This window comes from Dermacentor andersoni, chromosome 9 (assembly GCF_023375885.2).
Source record: "Dermacentor andersoni chromosome 9, qqDerAnde1_hic_scaffold, whole genome shotgun sequence".
NCBI classification, from domain to species: domain Eukaryota; kingdom Metazoa; phylum Arthropoda; class Arachnida; order Ixodida; family Ixodidae; genus Dermacentor; species Dermacentor andersoni.
In genome coordinates this window covers 109,488,534-109,506,735 of record NC_092822.1, presented here as the reverse complement: position 1 = coordinate 109,506,735, position 18,202 = coordinate 109,488,534, and the positions used below count along the sequence as shown (strand labels likewise).

At 47.4% G+C, this 18,202-nt stretch overlaps 1 protein-coding gene across 1 annotated transcript; it reads right to left on the bottom strand.

Annotated features, from left to right (window-relative positions):
* Nucleotides 1–228: 228 nt before the first annotated feature.
* On the bottom strand, nucleotides 229–14,010 carry LOC129383945 (sodium- and chloride-dependent betaine transporter-like). The gene is made up of 5 exons (XM_072284594.1): nucleotides 13,382–14,010; nucleotides 11,104–11,282; nucleotides 9,482–9,657; nucleotides 4,350–4,482; nucleotides 229–309 (listed from the first exon to the last, which is right to left on the bottom strand). The coding sequence occupies exons 1-5, from the start codon at nucleotides 13,548–13,550 to the stop codon at nucleotides 229–231; spliced, it is 738 nt and encodes a 245-aa protein (XP_072140695.1). The 5' UTR covers nucleotides 13,551–14,010.
* Between the last annotated feature and the right edge of the window lie 4,192 nt (nucleotides 14,011–18,202).

The window sequence follows — 18,202 nt, the reverse complement described above, 5'->3', positions numbered from 1 at the left end:
TTACAGTTCTGTTTGTCAAATACGTACTTTACGTTCCAAGAGTGTTTCTACAAACAGGTCCACGGAACGGCTATGGGAGCTTCCATATCGGTAACCGCCGCTAACTTGACAATGGAAGCACTTGAAAGTCGAGCACTCGCTTCGTTCAGCCCTGCTCCGAAGGCATTCTTTCGCTATGTGGACGACTGTTTCTGCATCATTCATAAAGAAGCAGTTCAGTCGTTCACTTCACACCTGAACAGCATGGAAGCAGCGATCCAGTTCACGGTAGAAGAGGAAGTCGACGGCAAGCTTCCGTTCCTTGATATGCTGATTGAAAGAAAGGGGCCTACTTTGTCGTTCGCAGTTTACAGAAAGCCAACTCACACAGGACGCTACTTGCACTGCGCCTCCTTGCAACCTGCTTCTCACAAAAGGGCAGTGGTTTCGACGCTCCTACGACGCGCGGAGAAAATCTGCACGAGGCAAGAAGACTACGCAGCCGACGTAAGCGTGGTACGGCGGGAACTATCAGCCTGTGGTTACCCGTGCTCTTTCTTGAATGCTGTCGAACGACAAATGGCACGTCCGCAGTTACCCCATGCTGCCTCTAGTCAAAAGCGCGCCGGAATACCCTATATCCCGTCCACGAGTGAAGCTCTAAGCCGTATTCTGCGTTCATACAATGTTCAAGTGGCACACATTCCTAACCAGAAACTACGGCAATCACTCGTCAATGTTAAGGACAAATTACCAAAAGATAAATTCCCAGGTGTTGTGTACGTTGTCCCATGCGCGGATTGCGACTACGTGTACATTGGCGAAACTGGTGACTTTGAAAGGCGTCTTAAACAGCACAATTATGACGTCAAAAAAGAAAATGTGAAATCCAGTGCCTTGGCTGAGCATGCCACTTCAAGCGGCCACGCAATCGACTGGGGGAAGGCACGTGTCCTTGCCAGGGAAAAAGGGCTATCTCGACGCCTTTATCTTGAGTCCCTCATGATCCAGACTACGCCACACACTCTGAACAGGAGCGATGGCAATCTGCCGTCAGTGTATGCGCGCTGCCTGCGTCACGTGTTCTAGACTATTTAAGCGAGCTGCTCGAGCACTTTCGTTTATTTTACCTGTGAACAAGGCTCCGGTGTGGGAGCCGAAACGTCTTGTTTCCTTTTAAGTCTTTATTTGGTCGGCGAAGTGCCCCGGATTTTTTACCTTTTAACCATGTTTCATCCCGACCAGACGGGCTTCCGTCAAACACTGAACTTCCTGAAGAACAATGTTCTCTGGGTGGCGCAGCTTAGCCTCTTCTCGGGCAGCTCGTTTAGCGGCAGAGGCAGACCAAGCATTTCCACCGGTTGCGTCACCCATTGTTCAGAAAGAAAGCGTGAGCACGGAAACGCGTGGCTCGGGCAGAGCGGATTCTCTAGTGGCGGCTGAGTCGCAGGCGAAGTAGCGTATGCTTAGTGGGTACGAAGCCCACGCCAGCACTTTGCATTCGCTCTCGCCGCATGCGTGATCGTGCCGGCACTCCACTTTCCACCTCACCCTTTTCGCCTCACCCTCCACCGCCTTCCGCCTCCTGGTTGCGGTGCACCCTCCTCTCCGCCTTCCTCCTCGCGTCCTTCATCCCCCTGCTGCACTCAACGTTCACTTTCACACCTTTCGCTGTGCTCTTTCGCTTGGCTACGCCGACGATCGCCGTAGGAACGGGCGCCTAAGTTCTGCGCTCTAAAATCGGGCTCCTCGGCTTCCTTTCCTCTAGTTCATTACATGGCGAGGCTATCGAATCCGATAGCTTTGACGCCTTCAGGTAGCATATGTGTGCTTATTGACCAGTTACCTTCCCCTAAAGAGTTTGCGTAGACGTGACGCCAGCGGCAGACAGGACGTTGGAGATCCTCCGCCAAGGCCGTTCACGGTGGCGCTGGCTAACATTCCCAGGATTAGTGCACCCCAAAAGTGTATGGGAAGACGGCGCCGCGGTAACGAAATTGGTAAGAGCATCGCAAGCGTAATGCGAAGACGTGGGTTCGTAATCAACCTGTGGCCAGTTCTTTTCTAATCCACTTTTATTTCCATTTGTTTATAATTTCTTCAATTCCATTAAGAGCTCCAGATAACTTCCCCTATGATGCCGATGGTATCATTATTTGTTACCTTCTTATGCTGTGACTATTGAAAATATCAGGCCCCTCATTTTTTCTTTCTTCCCGTTCATATATATATAAGAGCTGCCGGATTTGAAACCCTAGCTACGTAATGAACTAGACGGAAAGGAAACCGAGGAGCCCGATGAGCTCGTATATGGCGCAACTGACGGTGGTCTGTTCCGGACCACCGTCACTTGCCTTCGCTTTTTGAAGAGCCAGGACGTTTGTTGCGAGTGAGGTACTGAAAAACACTTTGAAGCGTGGTGAACGCGGTGCAAATCGTGCATCCGGGACATCACAGAAGGGCAACGTAATGTTAACGCATTTCTCTCGAATTTACCGCTAAATCGCCAAGCGATGTTGCCATTTGTTATGGATTCAGTGATAAAGCTTCGGAAGCTACTGAGTTCTGGCGTGTTTAAAAGAAACGATAAAATAATCTACTAATTTTTCATTGATAACTGCTAAAGCGATATAAACTTTTATTAAGCACAAGAGACAAGTGATATATGCTTTTCTTTTTCGAGCTTAAGCATAGTCCCAACTACACTGAACACTTCATGCTTCAAGTACCACATAGAATCTGAGCCCTTTCCAAGACGGTATTGAAGGTTGGAACAAGGCGCCTTTTAATCGTTAGAACTCTCAAGATTCTTTCTGCTGCATGTATTTATTTTAACGATGCACCACGACAAGAATTTTAGGTCATTTTTATTGCGTTACTGCTTTCGCAAAGGGCACAATGTATACAACTAACAGTAATCATTGGACCAGTGGCAGCGAAAACTTTGTTTAGTGTAGCTCATTCTGCCAGTATAAGTAATCTACTGGTTACTGCGGATGTCTCAAAGGAAAATACACTGCTTTTATTCGGTAAAAATTGTATGTTCGGTAAAATAACTATGCGGATTCCACGCGCTGTGGGCACCGGTTCAAACAAAGCTTTCGATAGTGCTCGCAAAAAATGCTGGTCTTGTTTAGTGACTATTTGCAAACACAGCGCACAACTAAATTACAACAAAGACATTGCGACAAAGCCGCGATGTCTTGTTTCCCTGTCATGTATAAAACTGAAAGAGTAGTGGCACCATTTTCAACACTTTATAGTATCAAACGTTTTTTTTTTTTTTTTCGATCGAAGAGAACTGTTTGATGCGCGGGAAGAAATATTCACACCGGCTGTCGTCCAAAGTGACAATGGTTGATTACTAGAGCCCTAAGCTTGAACCGCAGCTGTTGCCTTTGCTAAGCCTATAAGGCTGTCCGGTCTGTCTCTTCGTCCGCTACATTCCATGCGCACCACTCGCAATGCGTGTAGGGAATTTTAAGAAGAACGTGCTTAGTGTAGTCCGCACCAAGCCGAAAGCGAAAGAGGTGAAACAAGATTTCTGCGCTTCACATATCTACACGATTTCAGTGCAGGGTCTACAAAAGGGATCTTTTGGCCTCTTCATCACACCGTGCCGAAAATTGTGTGCTCGCTCTGAGCTTTCGTAATATGCTTTCAACCTCGTGAATGAATAGCGGAATGGTGCATTCATCTCTGTGTCCGTGTGCTGGTTTCGCCCATGCGTGTGCTCCTTCATTTCCAAGCATATACCGGTATGACCTTCTAGTCCCTAGTTTTTCTTCGTAGTCCTCCCTATGTGCGTTCTCGTGCAAAACGTGATAACGTCGGTGTGTGTAGGGACGACAACGAGTGCACGCACTCGAACTTCCTAGAAATTCATGCAAGTGCTGGTCAGTTGCCTTAAGCATAAGTGGTATATGTAGTGTTGTATGTGAACATAGAGGTCAAGTGTACGTTAGCGAGCAATCAAGTGGGCTATAATCGAGTCAACTGAGATTGACTGCTTCTTATGTTTGCCTGTAGATCCTTGTATGGGCCTCGAATTAATCACGTTATCTTTACACGGACTCTCCATATTGTACATCCTACAGCCAAGGAGCAGAAACGTGGAGCTTATTTGCCTCACAATCACTAATCTAGTGCATATAAAGGCTGTCAATGAAATGCGAAGCATTGTCATGCACTCGTTTTTTAGGAGTCCTCCATCGCAACTGATGATAAAAGGTGGGATTCGCTTTAGACGACGCAACGCAGTCAAAAGGGCCGCTCCTTAACATGGGCCATGTCACAACCTATGCACAAAGTGCACATGCGAGCCCGATCGTGACAGGCCCCACCCATCATGCAGCCGATTTTTCACTCACGTATTGCATCTTGGGAACTCCGTCGGAGAGAAGCAGGAAGAGCACGATGAAGAGCGCGGCCGATATGAACACGGTGTCCATGCGCAGTCCCCACAGGTCACTCACGCCGCTGCCCAGGCCCAAGATCACTTTGCTGCACACAAGAGTGAGGCTGCACTGAATGCCCGCAAGAGCGTCGAGTCAAGCATAACAATGTATCGGCTTTTTTACGTTTATGCCGTTTTACAAGGAAGCTGTAACGGCCTCGTTACACAGCAGTGCCGCTGTGGTAAGCGAAAAATTCCCCATACGTGGGCCGATCCCTGAGATTGTGCAATGCCGGGCCGACACGCGGCGGAGGTGAAGCAGGCGTTAAGAGAAAGCTTTAGCTCGGGTGCTTCTACCTAAATACAGGTAAAATCAGAAATAATGTTTCTCGGCAACCACTGGACCAAATTTGACGAAGTCTGTTGCACTAAAAAGGAAAGCTTAAGATCTAGTGCCTGCTGGTGTCGAATTTTTCATTTACGTCGTCATTTTTTTTCAAAAATCGCACATTTTCAGAAAACTAACCTATCAAGTTCACAACTCTGTAACACAGCAATGAAAAATTATATCCCAATTCTGTGAATTGCATCTGATAGTACATCTAAATCGGACAAAATTGATATGTTACACATTAATCTAAATAATTCAGTAATATGAAAATAGTTTTTGCAGAACCCTTGTACACAACGGAACAAATTCACGTAAAATATAAATTGACATATCCAATATGTCCGCTTTCAGTGATCTAATGGATGCCCTTTACAGAACGGCGATATCTGTTCTTGATGCAGAGCTATTAATTTGTAAACTTCGTGCTTCTATATTTCTCTAACTTGCGAATTTTTGAAATATCTTTTAACAAAATTACGGACCTAAGCCAAATTCCGCTGCCAACAGTCATTAGAACTTAAGTTGCTCTCAAAAATGCAACACATTAGATTAAACTCGATCCAATAGTTGCCTTAGAAAAGCATTTCTGTGTTTTGCATGTATTTTAATAGGCCGCGTCTGAGTTGGGCGCGAGCTAAAGCTTCCTCTTAAGCACTCTCCATACGTGGACCGATCCCGAAGATAGTGCAATACCGGCCCGACCCGCGGCGGAGGTGCAGTTCGCCACTAAGGGCATACATACACAGCTTTTCTTATAATCCTTCTTCACAGAATGGAAAGGCACTGAGTGTTTTTTTAAGTTTTTACGTTTATGCCGAGCATCTGGGCGAGTTATTTCATATCTCCGCCACGCCTATAGAGGCATCGACGATTTTTCCCTGGTGGGCATCAGACGCCCTGTTGCTTTTCTTTCGCGGCTCATTTCAATCCCTCAACGGAGGACCCCGCTATCGCGGGACGCTCGCCTGTTCGCCTGCAGGAGTCCCACTTTCCGTGGTGGTCAGCTCAGGTAAACAGCAAGCATAGCAGTAGCACCGGGAGCACAAAACAAAAGGTCAGACCGCCTGTATTACAGAAGCGCCGTGAACGCCGTCTGCTAACTCCCCTGCTTTTGTTTGACTGCCGTCGCGGGAGAGTCTGCGGTAATTATATATTCCGCTTACACATCTAGCGTTTGCCAACTCCTTCAGAATAACGTCGTGCGCTAACCTGTCAAACGTTTTCTCAAGGTCAACGGCTATAGTGACTTGGAGTCGGGCGGTGCTGGGGCCTTTCAGTACGTGATGTCTGGTACGTTTTAGTAGAGGAACGCTCTAAAGCCTAGCATTTGGGTTGAGAAAGTGCCTGTTTGGTCCAGGTGACTTTGTAGTAACGTAAGATTCATGCGCTTCATTACTTTGCCGGCATTCGGGGAGCAAGCACATGAGGACATGATCAAGTATGACCGCACGCTCTGACGCTGGAACCACAAGGCTGTCGAGACAGCTTGTGCGCAAGTGCTCCTCTTCGTAGAGTTCCCGCAGTTACGATATCTGATATCTGAGATCGGCGCGCGCGATGACAAGCAAACTTTCTATGTAGTCGTCAACCAAGGTGGTATGACGACCAAGCCTTTCTAGGAGCATTTCTATTGTCGCCGCGTAGTGCGCTTCCACCAGGCGCAAGCTTTCCATTGCACGCTTCACTGTTCCGCTTAAGTGTGACCTTAAATATAAAACAAAAATTATCTATGTCGCATAGCTCGCGGTTGTTAAGGATTGGAGCCTCAAAATGTTCCCAGAAGCCCTGCCGCTCTTGAAGCTCACCGGAGGAAATGGGCAGCTGTAGTTTCGGTGCGGCAACTAGTTGTATCGGTGCTCGGTTACTTCCTTGTGTGAAAACTCCTCGGGTGGCGAGATCACTCACACTGCTCTGGGTTGCTCTGGCTCCGGGTGTTGCAGCAAGATTCAACAGGAAGCGGACCCGGCTGATGATGCTGCGTGTTGCGAAGCCACAGACATACTGTGGCTTCCGCCTTATACTCGCCGCTGTCATTTATGAGGCCGGCAATCTTCTCGTTGAACATTGCAAGCGCCGAGTCCTTGTCCTGAAGGTCATTCAAAATAACCTGGAGTTCGTACGGCGAAAGACGCTCAGCTTGCAGCGCTTCGGTGGCGGACGAGATTAGATTCGTAACAGCGGCTCCAAGTACGCCTCTGCTGCATCGCGGTTGATCCATCGTTGGTGCAAAACACCAGTCCTTCCCGGGTTTCATGGCACCAAAAACAATGTTGAAGACAGAGACTGACGTCCATCGAATGCGGTTTACTCAAAGAACAGCTGACTAAGATGGCACCGGCATGAGCTCTAGCACAACCTCCTTGCTGTCGCACTAAGCTCTTGACTTCTCTCTCTACAGCTTCCAACACTGGTGGAGCGAAGCGCCAGCCGTAACGGTGTCACTGTCGCACCGTTGTACGGAACATCCTTTCTTTGAGTACCGAAGGAAGCATGGGGTGCTCAGTGGTGGCCGCATCGTCTTTAAGGACCCTAAGACCCGTCGAGCACCACCGCTGCATCAACTATGGATACCTGGTTTTGCGCGCAAAAGTCACAATGTTACTATAAGGCATGCCGTAGTGGGCGACTCCAACTTATTCTATTCACGTGGGTTCCCTTACCGTGCATTTAAATCTAAATGCACGAGCAATTTTGAATTTTACACCCATCGAAAAGCGAACGCCACAACCGGCATCGAACCTGCAACCTCGACCTCAGCAGACACCCACCATATCCACTAGGCTCGCGGCCGTACAAAGATAGCAACGTGACCAATGATCCGGAATCGGCGAATCGGCGTTACAGGTGTCGCACGTCAGTGGCGCTTGAGATAAGAGCTATGGAATACCACTCCGCGTTTGTGAGTGCGCAACGAAACCATTAGTGGGCTTTACGTTTACTGTCCTTTCCGCTTAAGACCAGTGTATGTACCACGTTGTGGCATGCACACAGCTTCTCAGCAGCAACGCTAATATGTGTGGGCACCAAGGAGGTTTGGTGGGCGCGAAGCTAATGGCAGGTTGGTTCAGCTCATGGCAGACAAGAGTTGAGTGAGCGCGCGTGAGGGTGGCGTCGACTTGGCTGTGTCATTCTCGAAGCCAAAAACTGCGCGTTTCTGAATCACTTCTATACTTATCATATAACTAACTCCTATCACAGTAGTTCCTTGTAGCGCTGGGTAGGCTGCAGGGCTCCTTAGCCAATAGCAAGGCTTAATTCCCTCAATGTGCGTTCATCCGCGCCGCGTCGTCTGCTGAGCGTCTGCTTGCCATCCTTTCGATACATCCTCCAATGATGGTGGAGTGACACAACAAAAGCTTTTAATGAGATAGTGTTAAGGGCTCCGTGTCGCAGGAAACACGGCGTCGGTGTCCCGCGTCGAGCGTCGACCGCCATTTCGCGAAACATCATTCCGAACCATACGTACCCAACCACGCTGGCCCTCCGTACAGCTCAGAGACGTTATTGAACTAGTTGAATTCCTCAAAGTCAATTGCGTCAGAAAAATCGTAAAGTACGACATACACACAACCCACCGACATGATAGCGTTGGACTGTAATTTGAATATACGAGAAAACATCATTCTGTTACACGGAAACTCAAAGACAAACCTTTTTTTTTCAGCGTTTCTACTATTCATAGAGCAGCGCGCCTGGTTCCGTGCAACATCTCCAGATGGTGCTCGCCTCCGCGCAACCGCGGCCGACGCAAGAGCCCAGATTTTTACCAGAAAGCTCACCTTCGTGCATAGCGTTCGCCACCAGCGTTTCCCGATAAACATTACGGTTACGTAAGCTGAAGTTGCCGGGAAGCGTGAGAAGCAGTTGGGGATCTTTTAATGCTATCGCGTTCCACTCTCCAAGGCGAAGCGTAAGCGTTATGGAGGAATGAAAATATAGGAGGGAGCATTACGTCACGCAGCAAGCCTTGGCAAGCGAACATTCCGTGAAGCCACAGTGGTGGCCCAACACGTGACTTTTGCGTCGAGATCACGGAGGAAGAATCGAGATTTGCTGAGACGTTTGATTCTCAGTAGCTATGCCAGTAGTCCTTATTCAGTGCGCGCTTGTTCAGCGGCCCTGCCGTATATATAGATGTGCCTGCAGAGAGGGAACACTAAAACAAACCGCGAACTTCGACGCGCGATCATGATGTGTTAGGCCTCCAGATTGGCTTCGATCGCGTTGCGGTATGCTGCCTCCTTATCATTTTCTTCTTCCATGTTAAACGCGCTCCAAATTTTTGTTCTGTGACTATATGCTGGGTTTCCATGAAAGCCACAGCGGGGCTTCGCTTCATCGATATACTTTCTGAGCAGTTTATTGCAGCCTTCTTAATCAGTTTTAGTAACAGCGGACGCTCTGATAAATGTTCCCACGAGCAACACCGTCTGCTCATCATTACGTCTACCAATATTACGTACCATACTAGAGCGTAGTAGTAAATTAATGATGCAGTGAACAATTAGGCCTTCGGAGCGTTCCACACCTTCAACTAATCACCGAATTGCGAATTCGAAAAACGGCCGTGTACTTAGATTTAGGTGCACGTTAAAGAACCCCTGGAGGTCCAAATTTCCGGAGTCCACCCACTACGGCGTGCCTCATAATCAGATCGTGGTTTTGGCACGGAAAACCCCACAATTTCTTTTTTTTTTCGCTACCGTAACGCTCACTCGTAGAATCCAGTGACCGCGGACTCGGTGCCCGGCACGCAGTTTGCGGAGGCGTTGTTGAAGTCGTCGATGGGCACGATGGTGACGCGGCCGCGGTAGAGCAGCGGGTAGCCATCCCGGACGCCGCTGCCGGAGAAGCGCCGCGCCAGGACGGTGGCCACCGTCTCGCACGGAATCTGCGAGCGGTGTACGATTGCGTCACTGCCGAAACCAGCACAAAGCCAGAACGTAACGCTTTCTGTTCGTCGCACTAGGCTGTGGCTGCATCAGGTCGCAAGTGCACGGCTGTGTGAGTACACTGTAAGATCATTTACACCCTTAAAAGTTAAAAAGGGTGTAAACGTGTCCATAAGTCGCGCCCTTAGGGCATCAGTTATATAAATCACACCCTAAAGATGTGATTTATAGGCACATTTACACCATCGTTCACTTTATTTATAGTGTAAATTATTTTACACTGCATTCGACATTTCGAATACGAATCGAATCGTCTTCGTTAATTGATTAGCATCAGATTCTAGTATTCACTAAAAACATGACGGGTAATCGTTTTTTGTTCGAATCTAAGGAGAATAACACCACTTTGCAGAGTACTGTTGGAGAAAAATCCGACTCAATCGAGGCCTTTTCTTTCCGAAATATTCCGCTGCTGCATGGACAGCCGCGGATGCTGCTGAAAAGCACGAATTCATAAGCGAACGGACGGAACAGCTAAGTTTTGCACAGCTTCTTCAAGACATTAAATAAGAATGTGCATCCTCTAGGCAGTCTATGAATTTGAGTTCAATTGCGAGTGGCATTATATACAGGTATCAAATAATGTAAATAGGTCTTTTTTACAAGGCTGACTGCGAAACAAAAACGTCCTATTTCGCTGTATTAAGAAATGAGATAATACTCGGTATTCGATGCGATATTCTAAAGTCGATGTTCTCAACTATTTGCAATCGATGCGATTCGCAAAAATTTCGCTATTTTAACACACTTAAAAGAGTCTGGGAAAATGTGAGTGTGAACTAGAGGTCCGTTTGATGCAGCACGTCATCGACTAGAACTCTCTGGAATTTGCCTTGCAAGTGGGTCTCGACTAGTATGGTGACATTGGTGACCACGATTATTACGGGCATATAGACCACCCCCGAAATCGACTTCTGTTTCAGATAACGATATGTCTTTTTTCTTTTCAGTATGTGTGAGGGGCAACAGCCTTGCATGATCATGTTTGCTCTCTCAGGAACAGCTTCCTTACACTGAAAATAATTATTACGATTATTATTACTATAATAAATATTTCTATATTACCATAATAATTACAATATTATTACTATGTTATATAATCGCTACATTAGCAGGGACAGTAGAGGCAGCCGAGAAGAAGGCTTGATAATGAAAGGCACACACCCTTGTAAGCTGATCGATCTTGAGAAAGCCCCTCCCAGAAAGCGGTCTGTGGGTCATATTTCCGTGTCTATGAGCTCCAAAAGTGTTGTTCGCAAAGTTCACTAACATAGTGTGTAGCCGTGGTTCAGCGGTTTACAACGTCGCTACCTCTCTCGTGGCACAAACGAGCACACGGGAGACCACAGCGTGCAAGCGAACCATTTCACGATAACGCGGCTTACGTATTCGGCCGAGGGCGCGTAGCAGCTGGTGTTGTCCGCAGCCCACGAGGCCAGCTCGCAGCTGGACCAGGGCACGACGCCCTCCAGCGAGTGAAACAGGTAGATGATAGCGTGCGACACGGTGCTGTACTGGGGCAGGTTGACCATCACCGCGAAGTAGGCCATCGAGTAGCTCAGCCCTGGTAGATTGCCGACAGCGGAGTCAGGACCTCGGAGCCTCGCATGTGCAGTAGAGCAGCGAGCGCTCTACTGAATATGCGCCTCCATGTTGCCGCACATACTACACGAACTCGAAGCATTATAGTTGCCTTCTGCAAGACAATCTACGATGTCTATGTATACAACCACACTATACATATTAAGTGCGCACATGAATCAAAACCAAAAAGGTCGTTCGTTCTCATGGCGGGATATCGAGTACTTTGTCTGCTTGTGGCCAGCGTTGTGGCCAATATGAAGGCGCCTGCGTGTTAAATGTGTGGACCTGTGGACAACCAAGAAGGCTCAGTCTTAATGCTTTCACGTTGTGCGAGCACAACAGGCAGCTTTCTGAATGTGCTAGTCATATGCGAGTGATACGTCAGAACAGTACATAGGACATCCCTGATTACATATGAACGCAACGTACAGCGCTCGATAGTGCTACCAACATACTGCAGTAATGACGACATAAACATATCTGACATCCCAACGCTAACGCCTGTTGCAGAGAGTACGCATGCCTGACTAGGCCTGAATATTACAACGATAGACTTAATGAACGTTTCGTCGGCTTAAACACAACAAGGACAGAGTTAAGGAGAGGGGCGCTTCACAGGTACATTTTGTAACAATAAAGCTAAATGAACGTAATTTATTAACAATATAGAGCTTATTCTCCTTTCATCGAATATGATGTTTATTTCTGTGTGTGTTCTCCATGGTTATTCTTCTGTGGCCCCTGGAAGTGGCAAGTCTCTCTTGTGCTTGTGCTTCATACTAGCCGTGGGATATAGCTATAAAATAGCGTTTATTTCTCTTATTGCAAATAAGTTCGAGAATTAATTTTCTGACCTAACAGGTAAAGAAAAAGTTCTAATCTCAGCTCTACTTTCTGAAGAGAATGACGATTGCTTTCCTCAAATGCGAATGATCAAAGTTGGCGAAAACTGCAATAAAGCCACGAGCATTTTGCACATTCTTCCGCATGTGAATGCAAAATTTAGTCGTATTCGAATCATTCCAGTACAAGAATGTGCACAAATAGTAAAACAGTGCAAGTGGACAGATGAGTGAAATAATGTTGAAAGTTCCTGCACATCCTAGTTAGTATTGCAGATAATCAATTTGCATGAAATTTCTATAGAATGCAGACCAGTCTTTCTAGAAGAAGTATTACACTTTGAAATTCTGCGGCTTAGATTGCACTTTGAAGTACCCTCAGCATATCCTTGCGAGCTTCCTGCTTCAGCTGGGTACTTTTTTTTTTCTTCCCTGGCATGACTAGATTATGTTCACCTTTCCGCTTTCCGGATATTTCTTTGATTCTTCTCGTATTTCTCAGAGCAATCAACTCTCGAATCGTAAGACGTCTAACTCGTGTTGTACTTCCTAAAAGCCTTTGTAAACTTTGTTAAACCACAGTATGTTTAGAGAAGTGGTAGCTTTCACAGCGGTGCTTGAAGCTAATCCTGCATTGGGGGACAGCATCCAAACCTTGTTGTTAGGAGATTCATCCGCATATCGTAGTTTACCTTGAATACAGCGATACAGCAGCTTTTGCTTGACAATATGTTTTATTTAGGAAGCACAACATCCTTCGCCTGAGCACCGCTGAAAAGTGGAGAATGAGCTGGTGTTGACTCAGGCAGGAATACTGCTGGCTCTTTTTTTTTTTTTATATTAAGTGCTATAAAAATAAACAAAGCTGTTGTGACCCTTTGCTGAGCGATGCCTACTCCTTTTCGCTTGGTTGATTGCTCCCCTGTTGTTACATTAAGTAAGCTCCCCATCTGGGCAAAACTTGGGGTTTTGAACGTTATCAGTGGAGCGTGAATAAAGAACTGAAGCCCCTGTATCCCTCCATGCCTGGATCAGAATAATTCTTTGCGGTCTTCAGTTTGGGGAACTCCCTTGACTTTTTAGACAAGAAAATATGCTGCTGCAGCACACTTTTCGAATATAAGTAAAAAAAACTTGGCTTTTAAGAGCAAAATGCGATTTTTTGACCCGCGTCTACCCTCATGTTCAAAACATGGGATGACACGCACCTTTATTCTGTTCTAATGCATGCACTGACCTCGGAACAGTGGGCAGCAGTTGAAGATGCCTCGGTTTCCACTTTTGGTGAACTGCGACAAGACCGACTCAACGTACAGCACTGGGTAGCAGATGACCACCACCACGATGACGTAGCAGACGCCAAACGTCCCTGCACAGGCAGTAAGCACACAAGCAATCATTACCATGGAGAGGGACACTCTTGTTGCATGCACTTATACAAACATGCCCGGTCTTATTATTAACCAAATGTTCAGTGTTCTATGGAATTTCGATGCACTGTCTCCATCCAACGAGTATTTCACAGCCATAACGTTCCTTGAAGCGCAGCGAGTCGGAAGAGATGCGGTGATTAGACAGCGACAAAATGGACCACTCTTTCCACACTCTAGCGAAAGTATGAGATGATCCTGCCACTGAAGTGTACATGCCTATAAACTTTTTTTCCGTGGGCGCCGCCATATTGCGAAGGCAGTGGTGCCATCTATGAGCAGTCGGCATGCTGGCTTGGGCGACCGCCCCGTGTTGTATGCCAGGTATACACTCCTGCGGCAGTTTCTGATAGTGTCTTCACGATAGCGAAATTTCTCTAATGTGACGTGACGTCTCCTACGTGGGAAACTTTTCTCTGAGGCGTAATTAAGTGATTTAGGCTGGTATGGCCGAAGTTTATTCTGGCGTTGAGGCGCACGGAGCCCCCAGCGCGATGTGCGAGCGCGTGTTTAAGCCTACAGTAAGCCTTGGAGATCAGTTGTGTATTCGTTTCAGGATTCTGACATCACTGCAACACTCTCACTGCAACTCTAATTAAGCGGCAATGAGTAGTTAAGACGCGTACACGCCCATCAGTGAAATCGTGGGTGTCGTTCTGCGACGGATAAGTTCTGTTCTTATCTTTATTATCTGTAAGTACATTGCACGACTACCTTGCTCATTGGACGCACCCCACAGGGTTAATTACACCTGTCAAGTGGTAGAGCTGCCAACTGCGGAGTGCGGGAGCGTCCGAATCCGTGGTAGATGTTCGGTCATAGATGTGTTTCTTCTATATAGCTCATGGCCCAAGCACACGGCATCACTATGCATGGTCTTATTGCGTCGCTAGCTAATAATATTTTAAGCGAAAGATGGTGACTGAATTGGCGGATTGACCACTCTAGGCAAGCGTGATTCAAACTTCTGATTCTGTATCTTAGCACAATGTTTCCCACCTGCTATGATCTTGTGTACAAGATCGCAGTATTCATAAATAAATAAATAAATAAAAAAAGCCACCACGAGGATTAAAACCGACTTTTTTATTAGTATTGTTCCGCCGGTTCTCTACGGCGCACCCACCCGCTTTACCCAAACTGTATCCTCCCAAACAGCCGTTCCAATTGAAACGATCCCCTTAGATATTACTGCTTTACGGAGATAAAGGACAATGCCGAAGCACAAAGCTTAAACGTATCATGCTGGTTTACCAACCGTAGTCATCGCTACGTTGAGCCAAGCCATCGGCCTCATGCAGGAGACTAACGAAGACAGCGATTTCATGTCTCCTAGACTTGAAAAGCGTGTGAACAGGCCCATGGCTGACGCAAATGTTTTGTAACGATTGGTGCTTGGATGCTTCGGGATTGCATTGGGTTGCCATATACGAGCACTTTTATGCTTTAGTTCCCGTGTGAACCGATCAGATAGTGAGAAGGTTTTCCAATTCACGCTGGCAATTACCGGACGTCCTGATCTTTGTCGAGTGGAAACCGATTCAACGAAAATAGACCACCAAACATGCACAGGCCGCGGCTGGTGATGCCCATCGCATGCTTTATCGGGGAAGGGAAATTTCCTCGTATTGTAATTACTGCTGCACCGAAAGGCTACACAGCGACTTTCCGGCGACATCGTATGAACTAAAACATCTCCAGATCGTTCCGCAGCACGGGATAGGAACACATTCAAGCAGCGCCATGCCGGCTACCACATGCGAGAGAAGAGAGAAGGCTCGCGGCGGGGCGCCGAAACTCCTTTACTTAGGCTTCCAAACGCACGTAACTTGTATTTATCATAGATCGGACTGATGCGCGCGCTCAGCCTCGTCGATTAACATTAATGAACCGCGAGTAAAGCCCACCTAGCATGTGCCTTTCTCGTGCATTATCAACCACCTTTTTCTTTTCTTTTTTTATGTGCGAGCCTAACTGGCCAGCTAGTGCAACCGGCGAATGTTAGTTCAAAGCCGCGAAAGAAGCGAAGGAAGAAGGCACCTGGACGGGAAGTGAATCGTGCGCCGGGTAAAGTACGAAGGAGCACGCTGAGCGCGCGGCAAAGCAATGCCATGCCACTTAAAGAAAACTCTAGGCGATGTTGACTGAAGGAGCAAGCAGAAACGAGGTGAAGCGTCGCGGAGGGGGAAGGTAAGCGGAGGTGCGCTGGGTTGACCTCCTCTGGCAGTTGCTACATGTTTTGTCTGCCATACGGACGTATACCGGGTTCGTCGCGTGGTAACATCATCCAGGTGATAACATAATCTGTGTGCGAGTGAAAGCGTGCGACGGTGACCCGACGATGGCGACTCAATCTCGCTTTTGCAAAGGAGGAAAGGGGGGAGGAAGCGCGCCGTCGTTCGTCGCGCGCATGGCACTGGGACGTGGCTTTGGGGGCACAGTCTAGGTGGGCCGGTGGCTCGTAGCTTTGCGTGCGCTGTGTTCTCGCCGCTCAGTTTTCGTTGAAGCAATATACAGCACGAAAGTCACTTCGCTCGCTGCGGCTGCCGCGATTCCCCATGCTAGCGTTCTGACACCGAGCGTCCGCGCTCATCAAGTATGGCGTATTCATGTTTGCGTGTGCGCGCTGACTCCATCTTTGTTGATATATTTTGTCTGCGTATGTTTGCAAGGGAACGTCCTACTCCGGCGGCTGCTGCGTATGGCGCGGCCGCGCGAGCTCTGTCTGGAATACGATTTGCGAAGCGCACAATGTAGGCGTCTAGACGTGCCGAAGGCCGATAACTTCGTGTGCGCTATAGCACCCATGCGCTCGAGGGTCAGCTGTGTTCACCCACTGACCTTTGGTTCCCATCGAGTCCTGATTGCACCCCTGATTTAAAGCAAACAACCGCATTTCCAAAAGTAAGTCCTGGAACCATTACACCTTTCCACATACCTCGGAGCACCTCGTACCTATTGTATCCCCATAGAGCTCTGTGCTTCATTACGGCTGCATTTCTCTTCCCCTCCACTGTTATCGTTTTTTCCTGTGTTTCCATATATCTGTTGCCTTCGTTTATCCGTATACTAAGGTACTTATATTCTGTTACCCGAGGTATTTCCTGGCCCTGTATCGCCACTGTCTGTTCACTGTTTTCATTGAATACCATAACACCAGATTTTGTAACACTAAATTTGAAACCTAAATTTTTGCCTTCCTGTCCACAGATATTAGCCCGACGTTGCAAATCAATTTGCTTGTTAGCTAGCAACACAATGTCGTCCGCGTAAAATGAACCTAGAAGCGGCTGCTCTACTACTGTACCCGCCTGTTTGTATGAAAGATTAAAGCCGACATTACTTCCTTCTAGCACCCTATCCATCCTCACCATGCACATCATAAACAGCAGTGGGGATAAAGGGCACCCCTGCCTCAGTCCCTTGTTGATATGAACTTTCTCTTCTCTCCTCATTCCTTCCCATTCAACGCAAACGGTATTTTCTTGGTAACTCTCTCTCACAAGCTGTAGACAATCGTCACCTAAACCTTACCCTTCCAGAATATCCCACAATATGTTGCGGACTACGTTGTCATAGGCTCCTGTAAAGTTTAAAAAGGCCACATATAACGGTCCGCTTTTTACTTTTGATATTTCAATACACTGTGTAAGAACAAATAAGTTATCATCTAAACGCATACCTAATGAAAGTAAAATCAGACATCCACCCGTTCGTAGCAATTGCTACAAAGGAAACCCATACAGGTTCCTCGAAAGAAAAGCCTCGCAGTTGATGAAAAATTCATCCTGCTCCGGGACTCGAACCCGGAACCACCGCCTTTCTGGGGCAGCCGCTCTACCATCTGAGCTAACCAAGCGGCTAGGAGATGGTAGGGCGAAGTCGAATTTGTCAACAACTCGAAGCAAAATCAAGAGTTGAGTCTGGTGCTGTTTGAGCAAAGCAAGAGTTTGGCATATTGCCAAACTCTTGACTTATTGTGATACTATAATACTATAATAATGCAGAGCACGTGCCGTTTAGCAAAAACCGATACGCACAGGATCCAAATCCTCAAAATGTCGCAAAGCAACTCTCACCACTGTTTCAAAAGCTACCAATGCCGTGCAGACCCAAGGTATGACACGCTCTCGCATGCGCTCAGCCACGCGGCCACGCTCTCACTTTCCTACCAAAACACGCACAGTAAAGCCACTAATAGTTATTAGCCTTGCCACCTCCAAGCTACCATTTAAAGACTACAAACACTCAACGTCCCACCCGGCTGCACGTGTTGGAGCACGTGGCGCGAAAGGACGCTCTAACCATCCTGCAAAACCAAATGTACATGAAACACACCCGCGCAATACGAGAGAGAAAAAGAAGAGAGAAAAAAAAAGAAAACCACCGAATTACTATTTAAAGGCAAAAGAAAGTCAGCAAATCAAAAACAGAAGCAAGCTCAAAGCATGCACAAAAACTTATGATTTCGTCGCCGCCACGGAGCCCCGAAAAGCACGTCCATTCGCCACAATACCTCAAGCCACCATTCTACTGTCAGTTGTGTGCCACCATTGTGCTGTCATTCCCATGACAGCACAGCGCCTCTTAGAAAACTCCCATAGACGGTGGCGCTAAATTTCCCTCTG